This window comes from Salmo salar, chromosome 26 (assembly GCF_965601325.2).
Source record: "Salmo salar chromosome 26, fSalSal1, whole genome shotgun sequence".
NCBI lineage: Eukaryota > Metazoa > Chordata > Actinopteri > Salmoniformes > Salmonidae > Salmo > Salmo salar.
The window spans coordinates 34,580,001-34,599,802 of NC_138316.1; the positions used below are offsets into that span (position 1 = coordinate 34,580,001).

Sequence of the window (19,802 nt, forward strand, 5' to 3'; positions counted from 1 at the left end):
CTTCTATATGTCTCAGTATATTCAACATGTATACTACCACTCTAGAGACACAAAATGAAGTATTTTTAAATGTAAATATTTGTGATGTTTTTTCCTATAATGTAAAAGCAATTAAAACATTGCCATTCTTTATATGTGTAGTTGACTCCAGTAAAGAGAATATCAAAAGCTTCTTCCCAAATGGCACCAAATTCCCTATAATGTGCACTACTTCTGACCAGCCTTATGGGCCTTAATATGGAATAGGGTGCTATTTGGGATGTAAACTTTGTGTGAGACAATGTAGTTCCTCATGTTGCTACCTGACATTAAGAGGCAGGATTTTCAGTCAATATGGTTATTGATCGAGAGAGAGAGAGCTGTTGCTACTAGAAGATATCAAGAAGAAAGGCATAAATATGAATATTGAGTCACATTCCAGATGATTCCCCGTATAGTTACATCTATCCTCTCTGATCCAATGGAAACACATGAAGCTGTTCAACATGTTCAATTGTTCTTTCTTGAAACATTCAACTATCAGAGGTGTGGGTAGCCTCAGAGGCCCAGGCTTCTCACCTCACAGTCCAGTCAACCAGATGACATTTGGAAGGATGCCACACGAGACTAGAGGAGCGGAACTCAGTAAAATGTACAACGACATTTATCATCAACAAAAACAACTAGGCAACCAAGAGAAGTCTGTTTTAAAGTTGCATTTATTCATCCTCAAAAATCAAGAAAAAAAAGCACATTAAAACTCAGCCATGGTTTAATTTGTACAGTATTTCACACACTTAAAAACAACAGCACATTCACACTTCAAAAAGAGCTTTCCCTTTATGTCACCAATGAATGCTTCTAAACAGGTAAACAAAACATTTAAAAGGCTTCACCACCCCTCCCACCCACAGCTTCACCACCCCACCCACCCACAGCTTCACCACCCCTCCCACCCACAGCTTCACCACCCCACCCACCCACAGCTTCACCACCCCTCCCACCCACAGCTTCACCACCCCTCCCACCCACAGCTTCACCACCCCACCCACCCACAGCTTCACCACCCCTCCCACCCACAGCTTCACCACCCCACCCACCCACAGCTTCACCACCCCTCCCATCCACAGCTTCACCACCCCTCCCACCCACAGCTTCACCACCCCTCCCACCCACAGCTTCACCACCACTCCCACCCACAGCTTCACCACCCCTCCCATCCACAGCTTCACCACCCCTCCCACCCACAGCTTCACCACCCCTCCCACCCACAGCTTCACCACCCCTCCCACCCACAGCTTCACCACCCCTCCCACCCACAGCTTCACCACCCCTCCCACCCACAGCTTCACCACCCCTCCCATCCACAGCTTCACCACCCCTCCCACCCACAGCTTCACCACCCCTCCCATCCACAGCTTCACCACCCCTCCCACCCACAGCTTCTGGTGAGAATTCAGTTGAGGGATACATCCAAAATGGCACCCTATTCTCTATGTTATACACTACCCTTGACCAAAACCCTACAGGCCCTGGTCAAAAGTAGTGAACCCTACGGGCCCTGGTCAAAAGTAGAGAACCCTACGGGCCCTGGTCAAAAGTAGAGAACCCTACGGGCCCTGGTCAAAAGTAGAGAACCCTACGGGCCCTGGTCAAAAGTAGTGCACTACATAGGGAATAGGGAGCCATTTGGGATGCACACAATGTGGGGTATAAATAGGCTGCCATTATGGACGCACCCTAGTTTCAAACACTGAGGAGGAGGAGAAAGAGAGGAGGAAGAAGAGAGGTGGTGAGGAGGAGAGGAAGAGGAGGAGGAAGAGAGAACGAGCAGAGGAGGAGGAGAGGAGGAGGAAAAGAGGGGAGGAAGAAGAGAGGAGGAAGAAGAGAGGAGTAGGAAGAGGAGGTAATACTGGAGGCTTCTCCATCCATCTATCCATCCATCTAGTGGACTGATGCTATTCTAGGAGGGATTGGATCATCAGAGTTAGGGTAAAAGCCAGTATCGAACTAATCCCCCAAACACACCTGTGTGTTTCCTGTGTATGTATGTGTGTGTGTGGTATACACAGACCAGAGGGTTATTCTGTACAGCAGCAGCATGTAGACTTGTAGTGAGTAGATGAGTGTTCAGATGATTGACAGCAGTTGAACAGTACAAAACCAGAAGAATACCAATTATACAATGTATGATACTAATATTAAAAAGGCAAAGGATGAATCCTCAGTTCAAACACTTAGACATGACATCCCGTGTCATGGTTTGGTAAAAGAGAGATACAGGAAGGGAAAGGCAGGAAGCAGTGATGGGTGGATTTGTGGGTGGGTGGATGGATGGGTGTTAATCAGGGCTTCAGGTAAACGAGTGTGTCCTTTAGATCTCCTGGTATGATGAAACAGGAAGTGTGTATTCCTCTTCACTGTCCCTGTGAACAAAAAGAACACACATGTTAGCACGCACACACATATCAACACACACTTAAACTGGACTGACCACATGCAGACTTTCCGCACCTCATCCACACTCATACCCACAGATATACACTCACCCACACTCACACCCACACAGATATACACTCATACCCAAACAGACATACACTCATCCCACACAGATATACACTCATCCACACTCACACCCACACAGATATACACTCATCCACACTCACACCCACACAGATATACACTCACCCACACTCACACCCACACAGATATACACTCATACCCATACAGACATACACTCATCCCACACAGATATACACTCATCCCACACAGATATACACTCATCCACACTCACACAGATATACACTCATCCACACACACATCACACCTGCTGCTACCAGACTGTTATTATTGCTAAATACTGCATCATTTAAACACTTGCCCCCCCAATCCCCCCTTCCCCAAAACACATGTAATATTAGACTATTGATCCCTTCCTATATTATACTGATGTTTACATGTTTATTCTACTGACACATTTACTTTATGTTCCTATTCTCATATTTTCTCATTTCTTATTGTTGTTGCATTGTCCAGAAGGAACCTGCTGGTAAGCATTTAATTGGACGGTGTATACCATGTGTATTCTGTACATGTGACTAATAAAACGAAATAAAACACACAAGTCATTAACACACACAAACATAACATCCAGTGAATTCCCTCTATTTGCATACAGACCATATAAGCTGGGTGTTTGCTAACTAAAGCCATCTCAGACCACAAATGTGTGTGTGTGTGTGTGTGTGTGTGTGTGTGTGTGTGTGTGTGTGTGTGTGTGTGTGTGTCAGACTCAAACCCTAGTCATACAGTGTGTTTGCTCCAACAAGAGGCACGCTCCTCTGTTTCCTCACAGACTCCAGAGTAAAGATAGACCTGGTGCCAGAACCAGACTGATATTTATACTGCTACTACTAACCACACAGTACCATACAGAACCAGACTGATATTTATACTGCTACTACTAACCACACAGTACCATACAGAACCAGACTGATATTTATACTGCTACTACTAACCACACAGTACCATACAGAACCAGACTGATATTTATACTGCTACTACTAACCACACAGTACCATACAGAACCAGACTGATATTTATACTGCTACTACTAACCACACAGTACCATACAGAACCAGACTGATATCTATACTGCTATACTAACCACACAGTACCATACAGAACCAGACTGATATTTATACTGCTACTACTAACCACACAGTACCATACAGAACCAGACTGATATTTATACTGCTACTACTAACCACACAGTACCATACAGAACCAGACTGATATTTATACTGCTACTACTAACCACACAGTACCATACAGAACCAGACTGATAACTATACTGTTACTAACCACACAGTACCATACAGAACCAGACTGATAACTATACTGTTACTAACCACACAGTACCATACAGAACCAGACTGATAACTATACTGTTACTAACCACACAGTACCATACAGAACCAGACTGATAACTATACTGTTACTAACCACACAGTACCATACAGAACCAGACTGATAACTATACTGTTACTAACCACACAGTACCATACAGAACCAGACTGATAACTATACTGTTACTAACCACACAGTACCATACAGAACCAGACTGATAACTATACTGTTACTAACCACACAGTACCATACAGAACCAGACTGATAACTATACTGCTACTAACCACACAGTACCATACAGAACCAGACTGATATTTATACTGCTACTACTAACCACACAGTACCATACAGAACCAGACTGATAATCTTATACTGCTACTACTAACCACACAGTACCATACAGAACCAGACTGATAACTATACTGTTACTAACCACACAGTACCATACAGAACCAGACTGATAACTATACTGTTACTAACCACACAGTACCATACAGAACCAGACTGATAACTATACTGTTACTAACCACACAGTACCATACAGAACCAGACTGATAACTATACTGTTACTAACCACACAGTACCATACAGAACCAGACTGATAACTATACTGTTACTAACCACACAGTACCATACAGAACCAGACTGATAACTATACTGTTACTAACCACACAGTACCATACAGAACCAGACTGATAACTATACTGCTACTAACCACACAGTACCATACAGAACCAGACTGATAACTATACTGCTACTAACCACACAGTACCATACAGAACAAGACTGATATTTATACTGCTACTACTAACCACACAGTACCATACAGAACCAGACTGATAACTATACTGTTACTAACCACACAGTACCATACAGAACCAGACTGATAACTATACTGTTACTAACCACACAGTACCATACAGAACCAGACTGATAACTATACTGTTACTAACCACACAGTACCATACAGAACCAGACTGATAACTATACTGTTACTAACCACACAGTACCATACAGAACCAGACTGATAACTATACTGTTACTAACCACACAGTACCATACAGAACCAGACTGATAACTATACTGCTACTACTAACCACACAGTACCATACAGAACCAGACTGATAACTATACTGTTACTAACCACACAGTACCATACAGAACCAGACTGATAACTATACTGTTACTAACCACACAGTACCATACAGAACCAGACTGATAACTATACTGTTACTAACCACACAGTACCATACAGAACCAGACTGATGTAACGAAATGTAACGAGGTAGACAGAGAATGAGAAGCCACATGGTGCGCCGGCCTCAGTGTGTCAACCCTCCCATGGAGATGATCCATTCCTATTAGAGGTGTGAGGGCTGGGATGAATAAGGGTTAGACTGATCACTGCCACACTCCCTCTCTCCCTTATTATCATCACTCCCTCTCTCCCTTATTATCATCATCACTCCCTCTCTCCCTTAGGTGGAGAGGTGGAGAGGACAGAGAGGTAGACAGGAAGGAGTGGTGGAGATGAGAGAGGTGGACAGGAAGGAGAGGTGGAGATGAGAGAGGTGGACAGGAAGGAGAGGTGGAGATGAGAGAGGTGGACAGGAAGGAGAGGTGGAGATGAGAGAGGTGGACAGGAAGGAGAGGTGGAGATGAAAGAGGTGGACAGGAAGGAGAGGTGGAGATGAAGGAGAGATGGACAGGAAGGAGAGATGGACAGGAAGGAGAGGTGGAGATGAGAGAGGTGGACAGGAAGGAGAGGTGGAGATGAAAGAGGTGGAGATGAAAGAGAGGTGGAGATGAAGGAGAGGTGGAGATGAAGGAGAGGTGGAGATGAAGGAGAGGTGGAGATGAAGGAGAGATGGACAGAAAGGAGAGATGGACAGAAAGGAGAGATGGACAGAAAGGAGAGATGGACAGAAAGGAGAGATGGACAGAAAGGAGAGATGGACAGAAAGGAGAGATGGACAGAAAGGAGAGATGGACAGAAAGGAGAGATGGACAGAAAGGAGAGATGGACAGAAAGGAGAGATGGACAGAAAGGAGAGATGGAGATGAAGGAGAGGTGGACAGGAAGGAGAGGTGGAGATGAAGGAGAGGTGGACAGAAAGGAGAGGTGGACAGAAAGGAGAGGTGGACAGAAAGGAGAGGTGGACAGAAAGGAGAGGTGGACAGAAAGGAGAGGTGGACAGAAAGGAGAGGTGGACAGAAAGGAGAGGTGGACAGAAAGGAGAGGTGGAGATGAAGGAGAGGTGGAGATGAAGGAGAGGTGGAGATGAAGGAGAGATGGACAGGAAGGAGAGGTGGACAGGAAGGAGAGGTGGACAGGAAGGAGAGGTGGACAGGAAGGAGAGGTGGACAGGAAGGAGAGGTGGACAGGAAGGAGAGGTGGAAAGGAAGGAGAGGTGGAAAGGAAGGAGAGGTGGACAGGAAGGAGAGGTGGAGGTGACAAGGAGAGGAAGCACCTTAACCATTAGATATTAGTGAGTAGGTCAGTCTGCTGCTGTGACCTGAGCACCGTGTGTCCTGAGCACCATACTGCTCCCAGAGCATTGTTCATCAATTATTCACACTAATTCAGGCACCACGGCAACCCACATTCCAATTAGACCAGCAGGTGTGTGTGTCTCAGAGTGACAGCACAGACTGCCTGTTACCAACTATAACTGTACTCAGCTGCAGAATATCTAACCCAGTTTCCACTACCAAGTCTCAGATCATGTAAAGCTTGCTTTACTCCATAGCTTCAAAACTATATTAAAACTATACTGCTCAAAAAAATAAAGGGAACACTTAAACAACACAATGTAACTCCAAGTCAATCACACTTCTGTGAAATCAAACTGTCCACTTAGGAAGCAACACTGATTGACAATAAATTTCACATGCTGTTGTGCAAATGGAATAGACAACAATAAAGGAGTGGTTCTGCAGGTGGGGACCACAGACCACTTCTCAGTTCCTATGCTTCCTGGCTGATGTTTTGGTCACTTTTGAATGCTGGCGGTGCTTTCACTCTAGTGGTAGCATGAGACGGAGTCTACAACCCACACAAGTGGCTCAGGTAGTGCAGCTCATCCAGGATGGCACATCAATGCGAGCTGTGGCAAGAAGGTTTGCTGTGTCTGTCAGCGTAGTGTCCAGAGCATGGAGGCGCTACCAGGAGACAGGCCAGTACATCAGGAGACGTGGAGGAGGCCGTAGGAGGGCAACAACCCAGCAGCAGGACCGCTACCTCCGCCTTTGTGCAAGGAGGAGCAGGAGGAGCACTGCCAGAGCCTTGCAAAATGACCTCCAGCAGGCCACAAATGTGCATGTGTCTGCTCAAACGGTCAGAAACAGACTCCATGAGGGTGGTATGAGGGCCCGACGCCCACAGGTGGGGGTTGTGCTTACAGCCCAACACCGTGCAGGACGTTTGGCATTTACCAGAGAACACCAAGATTGGCAAATTTGCCACTGGCGCCCTGTGCTCTTCACAGATGAAAGCAGGTTCACACTGAGCACATGTGACAGACGTGACAGAGTCTGGAGACGCCGTGGAGAACGTTCTGCTGCCTGCAACATCCTCCAGCATGACCGGTCTGGCAGTGGGTCAGTCATGGAGTGGGGTGGCATTTCTTTGGGGGGCCGCACAGCCCTCCATGTGCTCGCCAGAGGTAGCCTGACTGCCATTAGGTACCGAGATGAGATCCTCAGACCCCTTGTGAGACCATATGCTGGTGCGGTTGGCCCTGGGTTCCTCCTAATTCAAGACAATGCTAGACCTCATGTGGCTGGAGTGTGTCAGCAGTTCCTGCAAGAGGAAGGCATTGATGCTATGGACTGGCCCGCCCGTTCCCCAGACCTGAATCCAATTGAGCACATCTGGGACATCATGTCTCGCTCCATCCACCAACGCCACGTTGCACCACAAACTGTCCAGGAGTTGGCGGATGCTTTAGTCCAGGTCTGGGAGGAGATCCCTCAGGAGACCATCCGCCACCTCATCAGGAGCATGCCCAGGCGTTGTAGGGAGGTCATACAGGCACGTGGAGGCCACACACACTACTGAGCCTCATTTTGACTTGTTTTAAGGACATTACATCAAAGTTGGATCAGCCTGTAGTGTGGTTTTCCACTTTAATTTTGAGCGTGACTCCAAATCCAGACCTCCATGTGTTGATAAATTGGATTTCCATTGATTATTTTTGTGTGATTTTGTTGTCAGCACATTCAACTATGTAAAGAAAAAAGTATTTAATAAGATTATTTCATTCATTCAGATCTAGGATGTGTTATTTTAGTGTTCCCTTTATTTTTTGAGCAGTGTATATTTCAAACTGTATATCTCTTTCATCCATAGCTCTGTATCAAACATAGCTGTTAAACCACAGAGCACTGAACCTTAACGCTGCCCAGCTGTAGGTTGATCAGGTTATGGTCTCCTTAGAGACCTGGGGCCGTAGGCGCCAGCCCTCTCTGGGGCCGTAGGCGCCAGCCCTCTCTGGGGCCGTAGGCGCCAGCCCTCTCTGGGGCCGTAGGCGCCAGCCCTCTCTGGGGCCGTAGGCGCCAGCCCTCTCTGGGGCCGTAGGCGCCAACCCTCTCTGGGGCCGTAGGCGCCAACCCTCTCTGGGGCCGTAGGCGCCAACCCTCTCTGGGGCCGTAGGCATCAACCCTCTGGGGCCGTAGGCATCAACCCTCTGGGGCCGTAGGCACCAACGTTCTCAGAGTAGGCACCAACGTTCTCAGAGTAGGCATCAACCCTCTGGGGCCGTAGGCACCAACGTTCTCAGAGTAGGCGTGGTGCTATAGGGTTAGTTCCCCCTCTACAGGCGTCCACATACATAGGTTGAGTTTGCTCCTAGCAGAACTCAGCTAGGTGAAGTGAACGTCTGTTCTTGCATACTCCCTTAAAATACCTTCGCCTTAAAAACAAGAAAAGCATCTATATTACTGTTTGTCCCTCTTGATACACTGTAGCAGCAAGTACACGTCCTCAAAATAGTCTGAATTAATCTTAGATAAAATGAATTACAGATTTCTTAGTTGACGTTTTTGCCGAGGTCTCAGTGGCGCAATTTTAACTAACTAAGATACAGTATTATCTGGTACAGTATTTCTCATGTGAACAAAATGTGCATGAAAACTAGTTGCCTGTCGTCGAATGACAACAAACACTTAATTGAAGAATCCGCACTGTTGACCAATCACCAACGAAGGATCGTAGACTTCAGCTACCGAAGAAAAAACGTTGTGTGCTCAAACAGACGAAAAATAACCTGCATAACAACAAAACGAACCAAAATGAACCAAAATGTAGTCACAATATATGCAGGAACGGTTTCAACTGGGAAGCATATGGTCAGCCTTATTCACTGTGATCTAAAAGGCTAAACTGATCCTAGATCAGCACTCCTACTCTGAGACACTTTGTGGATACAGCCCCAGGCCTAGCCAGGGAGAGACCGCAGCTGCTGCCAGCGTGACTCAGGACTGACTTGGCAGTTCCTCTAACTTAAATAGTGTGTGTGTGTGTGTGTGTGTGTGTGTGTGTGTGTGTGTGTGTGTGTGTGTGTGTGTGTGTGTGTGTGTGGAGAGAGTGCGTGCATTAGTGTGCACATGCCAGCCAACTTGCCGATCTTCACAGACGTGACTGTCTCAGCACGCATAGTCAGCGAGACAAGCTCAGGCCTGACTTATGCTGAATTCCAAATAGACCCTACCCCCCCTAGAGAGACCCTACACCACTAGAGAGACCCTACCCTTCTAGAGAGACCCTAACTCCCTAGAGAGACCCTACCCTCCTAGAGACCCTACACCCCCTAGAGAGACCCTACCCCCCTAGAGAGACCCTACCCCCCTAGAGAGACCCTACTCCACTAGAGAGACCCTACCCCCCTAGAGAGACCCTACCCCCCTAGAGAGACCCTACCCTCCTAGAGAGACCCTACTCCCCTAGAGAGACCCTACTCCACTAGAGAGACCCTACTCCACTAGAGAGACCCTACTCCCCTAGAGAGACCATACCCTCCTAGAGAGACCCTACTCCCCTAGAGAGACCCTACCCTCCTAGAGAGACCCTATTCCCCTAGAGAGACCCTACTCCACTAGAGAGAACCTACCCCCCTAGAGAGACCCTACCCTCCTAGAGAGACCCTACTCCCCTAGAGAGACCCTACTCCCCTAGAGAGACCCTACCCCCCTAGAGAGACCCTACTCCACTAGAGAGACCCTACTCCCCTAGAGAGACCCTACTCCACTAGAGAGACCGTACTCCACTACAGAGACCCTACCCTCCTAGAGAGACCCTACTCCCCTAGAGAGACCCTACTCCACTAGAGAGACCCTACTCCACTAGAGAGACCCTACTCCACTAGAGAGACCCTACTCCACTAGAGAGACCGTACTCCACTACAGAGACCCTACCCTCCTAGAGAGACCCTACCCCCCCTAGAGAGACCCTACTCCCCTAGAGAGACCCTACTCCCCTAGAGAGACCCTACTCCACTAGAGAGACCCTACCCCCCTAGAGAGACCCTACTCCACTAGACGGCCCCTACTCCCCTCGAAAGGCCCCTACTCCCCTAGACGGCCCCTACTCCCCTCGAAAGGCCCCTACTCCCCTCGAACCCCTACTCCCCTTGAAAGGCCCCTACTCCCCTCGAAATGCCCCTACTCCCCTTGCCACTCCTGAAATCTGAAATGGTTGAATAGGCGGAGGACTTCTCTCTCTCCCTCCCTCTTTCAGTCTTCCCTTTCAATCTCACTCTTCCTCTCTTTCTCAGTCTGGGATCTACAAACTACTCTGCAAAAACAAAACATGTCATTGCTTGTTGTTTGCTTGTCTCTCAGTCGTGTAAGGTCATCCGTTTGGAATGTAATCTGAGCAGTAAGAGAGGTTTAACCGATAGGCTGTACTGAGAGTCAGGTGGGCTGGGATCAGACCCAGACAGTGTTGATGGACATCTCTCTCTCCTGACGCATCAGTACACACACACAGGGTGAAGGAATCTGCAGAGACAACATCTTCTGGTCTCTGCCTCCTACGCGTGCGCTCGCACACACACACACACACACAGGGTGAAGGAATCTGCAGAGACAACATCTTCTGGTCTCTGCCTCCTACGCGTGCGCACGCACGCACGCACGCACGCACGCACGCACGCGCACGCACGCACCTGATCTCAGCCCCTCACCACCCACAGTTTGGCAGGAAGTCTGCATGACTCAACATTTATGACTAGCAGCCAATCGCAGGCCAGGAGAGAGGGGCACTGGCCAGTGGGAACTCAGAATCCGACAGGCATCCGTCACCTGCATCTGCGTAAGCAGGACGTCACACTTCCACAGGCAGCTTTCTGATTCGACGTCTCGCTCACAGGCAGTCTGCTGATTTGACTGCTGGTTTGAGTGATGCGCCTGGACGAAGCAACTTTTAACTAAGACAAGACTTGGCTAAAGGACAACAACTAGTCTGAATTTCTAGTCTGAAAACCACTGCTAGCTCCTACCACTTTGTGAAACTTGAGGATTTGTGTTACCTACCCCAAGCTGATTCATTGGTTTTATCTTAGCGGGCGAACATGTCTTGTGGTATGCAGAAGGGATACGGTGAATGGTTGTTAACTCAGTTGTTCAGTTCAATGTGGTTCACTGAGTGTGCCAGGGGCAAATCTGATATTGCACACTATTACCTATATAGTGCACTATTTCAAATGGCACCCTATTCCGAACATAGGGCTATGGTCAAAAGTAGAGCACTATAGGCTCCCGAGTGGCACAGCGGTCTAAGTGCTGGAGGCGTCACTACAGACCCTGGTTCGATTCTAGGCTGTATCACAACCGGCCGTGATTGGGAGTCCCATAGGGCGGCAGACAATTGGCCCAGCGTCGTCCGTGTTAGGGTTTGGCCGGGGTAGGCTGTCATTGTAAATAAGAATCTGTTCTTAACTGACTTGCCTAGTTAAATAAAACTTAAATAAAAATGAATAAATAGGCCCTGCTCAAAAAGTTATGTACTAAATATGGACTAAGGTGCCATTTTGGACGAAACCCATGTGACTGGCTATCACCACATTGGTGTATTCCAACTCTTACCTCACTTCCTCTTCTTTGAGCCTGCGTGCTGCCTGCTTTGACTGTTTAATCTGCAAGTCCAGTCTGTGCAGGAAGTCTTGAGCCGACAGCTCCTCTGTCTGGGGCCGTTTATAACTACTACTGTCCTTATCCCCAGGGCCAGGGGCCGGAGGCGGCGAGGGGTCCTCCTCAGTGTCCCTGTCCTGCCCCACACACAGGGGCTTGAAGTCCTGGTCCTGGGGATCTCCGTCGGGGGACTCTAGAGACAGGCCGTTGAAGGGAGAGGTCTTCTCTGAGACCACAGGGATGTTGAGGGTGTTACGCAGGAAGATACAGTCGTTACTGAACAGCTTGTTAGTCCTCTTGATCTGCTCCATCTGGAATCATATATGTGGCATAACGGTAATAACACATTAATAACCTGGTATAACAAAACAATAACAGTATTAATAACAGGTTAACGAAGCAATAACATCAGTATCAATAACTGCAGTCACAAAGCAGTCATAACATAAATAGCAATAGTAACAAGATTATAATAACACAAGGCAGTAACAACAGTATCAATACTGAAATGTAGGTAGTAACACATGTTGTTATTGGGTGAGAGATGAGCAATGTACTCTGTCAGGAAGTACATTGTCTGTCAGGAAGACAGACATTCCTAGAAGCCCCTAGGGCAGGGATGGGCTACTCCAGTCCTGGAGGGACACAGTGTGCAAGCGTTTGTTTCACCACAACACTAACACACCAGATTAAAGGAAACCAGCACACTGTGCTCCTTCAGGACTGGAGTAGTCCACAATGGTCATCGGTGACAGTGAGCTACAGAGATGGGAATGATGACTACCAATCGGTGACAGTGAGCTACAGAGATGGGAATGATGACTACCAATCGGTGACAGTGAGCTACAGAGATGGGAATGATGACTACCAATCGGTAACAGTGAGCTACAGAGATGGGAATGATGACTACCAATCGGTGACAGTGAGCTACAGAGATGGGAATGATGACTACCAATCAGTGACAGTGAGCTACAGAGATGGGAATGATGACTACCAATCGGTGACAGTGAGCTACAGAGATGGGAATGATGACTACCAATCGGTGACAGTGAGCTACAGAGATGGGAATGATGACTACCAAACACTGCATGTGGCTGAAGTTGTTCACACAAGATCACATGAACCTTTGTGTAGCCTGTTTGTTCCAGTATTCTATTGCACTGGTGTCCTACAGGTATGGAGACAGTAGCCAACATTGCTACACTGTAGCACATTCTGTTATGAGTCATGATGACCATGTTGTTAATGCCAACGAACGTAACAATGTAGCTAATGTGGAGTAGGGATGCTCAGGCCTTGAATGGGATGACATCTGATACTGAAGTTTCTGGTTCGAAGCCTGCCCAGTCCGTCCGTTGCATTCAGGTATCATGAGAGTAAGTCATACATGTTTGGATCTAAGAATAATTGAATCGTGTAGTAGGTCTATGCTAGGTTAATCTTGCAATCTCTGATGTTATTATACTCGCGACCATGATACGACAGCGTAGCAAATAGGTGGTCCCATAAAATGCTCGCATGCATGACAGTTAATCAAAACAAATGCGCCGTGAATGAGATTTCACATTTTAATATCCACAACCATAACACACAAGACATTCACACAAGACGTGTGTGTGTGTGTCAGGTAATAACCTTACCGTTACTTCGTATTTGAGGGCTATGCCCTGCAAAGTGTCGCTGTCTGTGACCCGATGCTCTATGTATTTCTCGCCGAGAGAAGCCGCGACGCTAGCCGTACTCCCGTAAGACCGGATCTTGGTTCGGGCCAGACTCTGAGACAGTTCACTATCGGATTCTGAACCGGACCGGGACCGGGGAAAGATGGGCTGTCCGATACCAAACCTTGCTCCACCATCCCTCATCGGCAGGACAGGCGAGTACTCCGCCATCTTCTCTCGGTAGCTGCTTGTTGGTTCGTGATGCGCCGACTGCACTCAGCTAACCTGGGCTAGGAGGTAGCCAAGTGGCTGGCTATCTTACTCAGTCAGGCTGCGGGAAGATTGCCATTTCTAGTTTGGTGATACATGTCGATCCTGTGTGAATGTGGCATATTTCAGGTCAGGCAAAACCGAGCCGTTCGCTGTTTGGTGCCACAGACAGACACTCACAGAGAGTCGTTACTTACTTACGTCGCAGACGTAAAAAAAAAAAACGTGAAACGCTCGGTGTGAATTTGGGGCAATGCAATTGGATACGCACGCCAGCGTGTGTTCGCCGCTCCAAGCTTGTGACGTCACCAGTGTCATTTGAGAACACAGTTTTTGCATACTGCCAGCGAGGGCCCAAAAATGCAGATGTTGTTTTACAGTAGGCCTATCTGATAAAAAATAATGTCAGTCTACTTTAAAAATATATATGTTCACACCAAACCATTGTGAAATAGAGTGAATATATACTTTATTGTCGATTTGATTAGAATAGCACCCATGGACGGAGAGCAATTCTGGGGTTAAGTGCCTTGCTCAAGGACACAACAGTGGTTTGTGGGCCTACCTACCAGCCTGGGGCTGCTGCTATTGCCTGGTCATCCTTCATGGTAAGTTTCATGTCCCTGTGAGCTGTGTGTCTATGGAATGTAACAATGGCCAGGGACACAGGGGAGGGGAGGAGGGATGGAGGGACGGAGGGAGGGGGGAGGGGGAGGGGATATGAGGGAGGTAGAGGTAGGGAGAACTCATTTTCATGTGGAAAGAACATTCAGCAACCCACGTCACCAATGTGATTCCTTGTGAGTGTGTGTGATTATTTCACTTTTGTGTATTCATTTCACTTGCTTTGACAATGTAAACATATGTTTCCCATGCTAATAAAGCCCCTTGAATTGAATTGACTATTAACTATTATAACACTGTAAATAGCCGTAATATGACATTTGAAATGTGTCTATTCCTTTGAAACTTGTGAGGGTAATGTCTACTGTTCATTTTTTATTGATTATTTAACTTTTATTTAATATCTATTTCACTTGCCTTGGCAATGTAAACCTATGTTTCCCATGCCAATAAAGCCCTTTAAATTGAATTGAGATTGGGAGAGAGGGAGCGGAGAGAGAGAGAGAGAGAGAGAGAGGACCAACCAAGTGACCACCACAAGTGTTACATATCAAATTCTTATTGACTGGATTTTTAAGAAGAACTTAAGATGTGCTATCTTGTTTTTGTACTTTTCCATCAATAGAGATGGTGGTTTGGGAGAGTCTCTCATAGAGAGGAGTGGACGGTGGTTTAGGAGAGTCTCTCATAGAGAGGAGTGGACGGTGGTTTGGGAGAGTCTCTCATAGAGAGGAGTGGACGGTGGTGTAGGAGAGTCTCTCATAGAGAGGAGTGGACGGTGGTTTGGGAGTCTCTCATAGAGAGGAGTGGACGGTGGTTTGGGAGAGTCTCTCAGTAGGAGAGTCTCTCATAGAGAGGAGTGGACGGTGGTTTGGGAGTCTCTCATAGAGAGGAGTGGACGGTGGTTAGGGAGAGTCTCTCATAGAGAGGAGTGGACGGTTTAGGAGAGTCTCTCATAGAGAGGAGTGGACGGTGGTTTGGGAGAGTCTCTCATAGAGAGGAGTGGACGGTGGTTTGGGAGAGTCTCTCATAGAGAGGAGTGGACGGTGGTTTGGGAGAGACTCTCATAGAGAGGAGTGGACGGTGGTTTGGGAGAGTCTCTCATAGAGAGGAGTGGACGGTGGTTTGGGAGAGTCTCTCATAGAGAGGAGTGGACGGTGGTTTGGGAGAGTCTCTCATAGAGAGGAGTGGACGGTGGTTTGGGAGAGTCTCTCATAGAGAGGAGTGGACGGTGGTTTGGGAGAGTCTCTCATAGAGAGGAGTGCTCTCTATAGTCTGTCTCTTAGATGACATGAAGAGGAAGCAGGGACAGATTGGGACCAGAAACCGGACCACTTTTTTATCTTGAGGCCCCCATATTAGTCAAACAATGATCATTTTGCGCAAAAACACAAATGTAGACATGCCCACAGGGCTAAAAATGGACCAGTCCACCTGGCATTTACCTGAAATGTCCTATGACCAGTCCTCCCCTGAGAGGAAGTGTATATGTGTCTTTATAGCAGACATGTTCTGAAAACAAACTCATTCCCATGACAACCAACCACTTCTGGGTAGTAGGGCCTCATTGAGGAAAACCCAAGCAGCTGTTGCCACACACTATTGGGTGTAGTAACCAATTGATGTAATGATTAACTGAAATGCCCTATGACCAGTCCTCCCCTGGGGGGTCAGTGGCTCAGTGTGATGTGTGCTATCTGCTAAATGAAAAAAAGAACAGAAAACAAATGTCCATTGTTCACTGTTAGATATGGACAATAAAGTTGGATTGTATAGTATCAACATTAAACAGTCTGTACCATTAAACAGTATCTACTCTGTTATTGTATACTGAAGTGTCCCAGAACATCAACCACATATCACAGTCATAGTCAGTAAAACTTTCCTATTCTATTGTAGTCACTGTTATGCTCATGTTGGACAAGCTGAGAGTACTGTAGCGATGGCAAGGTCTCAGATGCAGAGATTACACAGGGACACAACAACCAGCGAGTGCTGATGTCTCATACATACACACACACATGTACACACACACACACACATTTCTCTGAATGCATCACCATATTGAAATGTAATAGACTCAAAAACAAATATTGTGTTGCTGAGGGAAACAAAAGTGGAGGAATAGAATCATGAATCCTGTATGATTAATTCATATCATTAGATGGAGATTATGCTTCTGTCATGTCCTTTTTTCTCTGACATTTAACTAATGGAAATCACATCATTAAAACACATGTAAGGGCAGATGAACAGAGAGAGAGAAAGAGACAGAGAGAGAGAGAGAGAGAGAGAGAGAGAGAGAAAGAGAGAGAGAGATGAAGGGGATAGAGAGAGCAGAGGGAAAGAGAAAGAGATGAAGGGGAGAGGGAGAGAGAGCAGAGCGATAGATGAAGAGAGAGAGAGATCAGAGAGCAGGGAGAGATGGAAAGAGAGAGGGGGAGAGAGAGGGGGAGAGTGATGGGGGAGAGAAAGATAGAGAGATTGGGGCATAGACATCCTATAATTGGCTGTTCTATATAATTGTGTGGATGGGGAAACAGCAACAACAAGTGGGATGGTGAAAGAACAAGAAGAGAGAGAGAGAAAAAGAGAGAGGGAGAGAAAGAAAGAGAGCGAGAAAGAGAGTGAGAGAGAAAGCGTATGCACACATACACATACATACACACACACACATTTCTCTGAATGCATCACCATATTGAAATGTAATTTACTCAAAAACAAATATTGCATTACAAGTGGGAAACAAGAGGAGAAATAGATTAATGAATCCTGAATGATTAATTCATATAATTAGATGGAGATTATGGTTTTGTAACATCCTTTTCTCTTTTTTAACTAATGGAAATCACATCATTAACACACATGTAAGGGCAGATGAACAGAGAGAGAGAGATGAAGGGGGAGAGAGACCACAGAGCGAGAGAGAGAGAGAGTAGAGCGCAGAGAGAGAGAGAGAGAGTGGAGAGAGAGAGAGCAGAAAGAGAGAGAGAGAGAGACCACTGACCACTTTGACTGACCCCAAATTAAGAAAATCCTTGACTATTTGCAGACTCAGTGAGCATAGCCTTGCTATTGAGAGAGGCTGCCATAAGCAGACCTGGTTCTCGAGAGAAGACAGGCTATGTTCCCACTGTCCACAAAATGAGGTGGAAACTGAGCTACACTTCCTAACCTCCTGCCAAATGTATGACCACATTAGAGATACATACAGTACCAGTCAAAAGTTTGGCCACACCTACACATTCAAGGGTTTTTCTTTATTTTGGCTATTTTCTACATTGTAGAATAATAGTGAAGACATCAAAACTATGAAATAACACATATGGAATCATGTAGTAACCAAAAAAGTGTTAAACAAATCAAAATGTACTTTATATTTGAGATTCTTCAAAGTAGCAACCCTTTGCCTTGATGACAGCTTTGCACTCTCTTGGCATTCTCTCAACCAGCTTCATGAGTTAGTCACCTGGATTGCATTTCAATTAACAGGTGTGCCTTGTTAAAGGTTCATTTGTGAAATGGCTTTCTTAATGCGTTCGAGCTAATCAGTTGTGTTGTGACAAGGTAGGGGTGGTATACAGAAGATAGCCCTATTACAGTCCCTCCAGGATTCTGCGATCAGCGAGGTATTATGCTAGAGCTCGCAATATTGACCAATCCCCGCACTTTTAGCGCATAAAAGAGTCCAATCAAAAGCGGGTTCGTAATTTTGACCAATTACTGCAATGTTATTGTGGAAAATTGCCCAATCCAACCACACATCAACAATGTTTTTTCCTCCTGGCCTGTCAGCGTATTCATGTGCGAAGGTGATGGTCGATGGCTGACAGTACAATGAACAGAAATCAATCTCATTTGACCAAAAAAATAACAGCTAAAGACCGTGCTGTAACGAGTGTCGTGTGTGGAGGACCAAGATGCAACAGGGAAGTGTATACTCATCTTCTCTTTTTAATATATAAGAAGGAGAAACAAATATACAATCAACAGACACGACACTAACAGTTCTGTCAGGTGCCAAGCACAAAACAGAATACAACTACCCACAAACCACAATACAAACACACCCCTAATTATAGGACCTTCAATCAGAGGCAACGATAGACAGCTGCCTCCAAATGAAGGCCCCAACACCAATTAACTAAACATAGAAATACAAATGACTAGACAGAACATAGAAATAAACTAACATAGAACAATAACCAAAACCCTGGACTAATAAATCAAATACCCCTCTCTACATGGACACATACACACAACCACCCTGAACCACATAAAACAAATACCCCCTGCCACGTCCTGACCAAACTAAACACTAACAAATCACACCTTTACAGGTCAGAACGTGACACGTGCGAAACAATATCCAAATGTTTTTGGAAACTAGAGAAATTCGTCAATAAACAGTCACTTCGAATCAGCAAAGTATATGAGAATGTCAGAACAGTTCCCACAGCAGCGGCAGATCACCATGACTACAGTGGTAGCAGGGAAGACTGTGGCAAGCGCTGAAAGAATCAAGGTGAGTGGCGTTTTACTCAAACTTTTACTCCGCTAACCGGTGTTAATGAGAGAATCACTGACATGATGTCAGCTGGTAATTTTGTGGCAGGGCTGAAATGCAGTGGAAATGTTTTTTGGGATTAAGTTCATTTGCATGGCAAAGAGGGACTTTGCAATTAATTGCAATTCATCTGATCACTCTTCATGTCACCGAATATGTCGTACTCTTCGGCGAATATGTCGTATGTGAGAGAGAAGGACCAAGGCGCAGCGGGATTGTGGATGCTCATGTTTTAATTTAAAAAAGGAGTAAAGCATCCACTGGAAAAACAATGCACACGACAGGAACAGTCTTACAGGCATACAAAAACGCAGTGCAAAAACAATTCCCCACAACCCCAAAGACAAACACACACACCTATATAGGACTTCCAATCAAAGGCAACTATACACACCTGCCTTCAATTGGAAGTCCCAATCACCAACACAACATTCAACAAACACAAACCACCTGCCACATCCTGACCAAGACTAAGCAATACGCCCTCTGCTGGTCAGGACGTGACACTTCATAACATTCTGGAGTATATGCAAATTGCCATCATACAAACTGAGACAGCAGACTTTGTGAAAATTAATATTTGTGTCATTCTCAAAACTTTTGGCCACAACTGTATACTGAACAAAAATATAAAAGCAACAATTTCAACGATTTTATTGAGT

General features: G+C 46.2%; 2 protein-coding genes across 4 annotated transcripts in view; one reads left to right on the forward strand and one right to left on the reverse strand.

Annotated features, from left to right (window-relative positions):
• The window catches only part of LOC106587169 (secretogranin-3), a 54,353-nt gene extending 54,221 nt beyond the window's left edge, over nucleotides 1-132 (forward strand). For all 3 annotated transcript variants that reach the window (XM_045709010.2, XM_082969658.1, XM_045709009.2), the window contains one exon: nucleotides 1-132. This exon is cut by the window's left edge and continues 1,425 nt beyond it. The gene's annotated coding sequence lies outside the window, so the exon portion shown is untranslated.
• A 1,260-nt stretch (nucleotides 133-1,392) lies between these two features.
• Nucleotides 1,393-14,164, reverse strand: LOC106587815 (lysM and putative peptidoglycan-binding domain-containing protein 2). Its single transcript, XM_045709021.2, has 3 exons — nucleotides 13,659-14,164; nucleotides 11,974-12,329; nucleotides 1,393-2,405 (listed from the first exon to the last, which is right to left on the reverse strand). Exons 1-3 carry the CDS (start codon nucleotides 13,908-13,910, stop codon nucleotides 2,354-2,356), a joined length of 660 nt encoding a protein of 219 aa, XP_045564977.1. The 5' UTR covers nucleotides 13,911-14,164; the 3' UTR covers nucleotides 1,393-2,353.
• Nucleotides 14,165-19,802: the final 5,638 nt, after the last annotated feature.

Bases quoted from the DNA above. Each gene is read 5' to 3' on its own strand.
- LOC106587815 (XM_045709021.2), bottom strand. From the start codon at position 13,910: ATGGCGGAGTACTCGCCTGTCCTGCCGATGAGGGATGGTGGAGCAAGG. The intron at 12,330-13,658 runs GTAAGGTTATTA...ATATGATTCCAG, and splicing joins CCCTCAAATACGAAGTAACG to ATGGAGCAGATCAAGAGGAC. The intron at 2,406-11,973 runs GTAAGAGTTGGA...TTTTGTTCACAG, and splicing joins CTCAAAGAAGAGGAAGTGAG to GGACAGTGAAGAGGAATACA.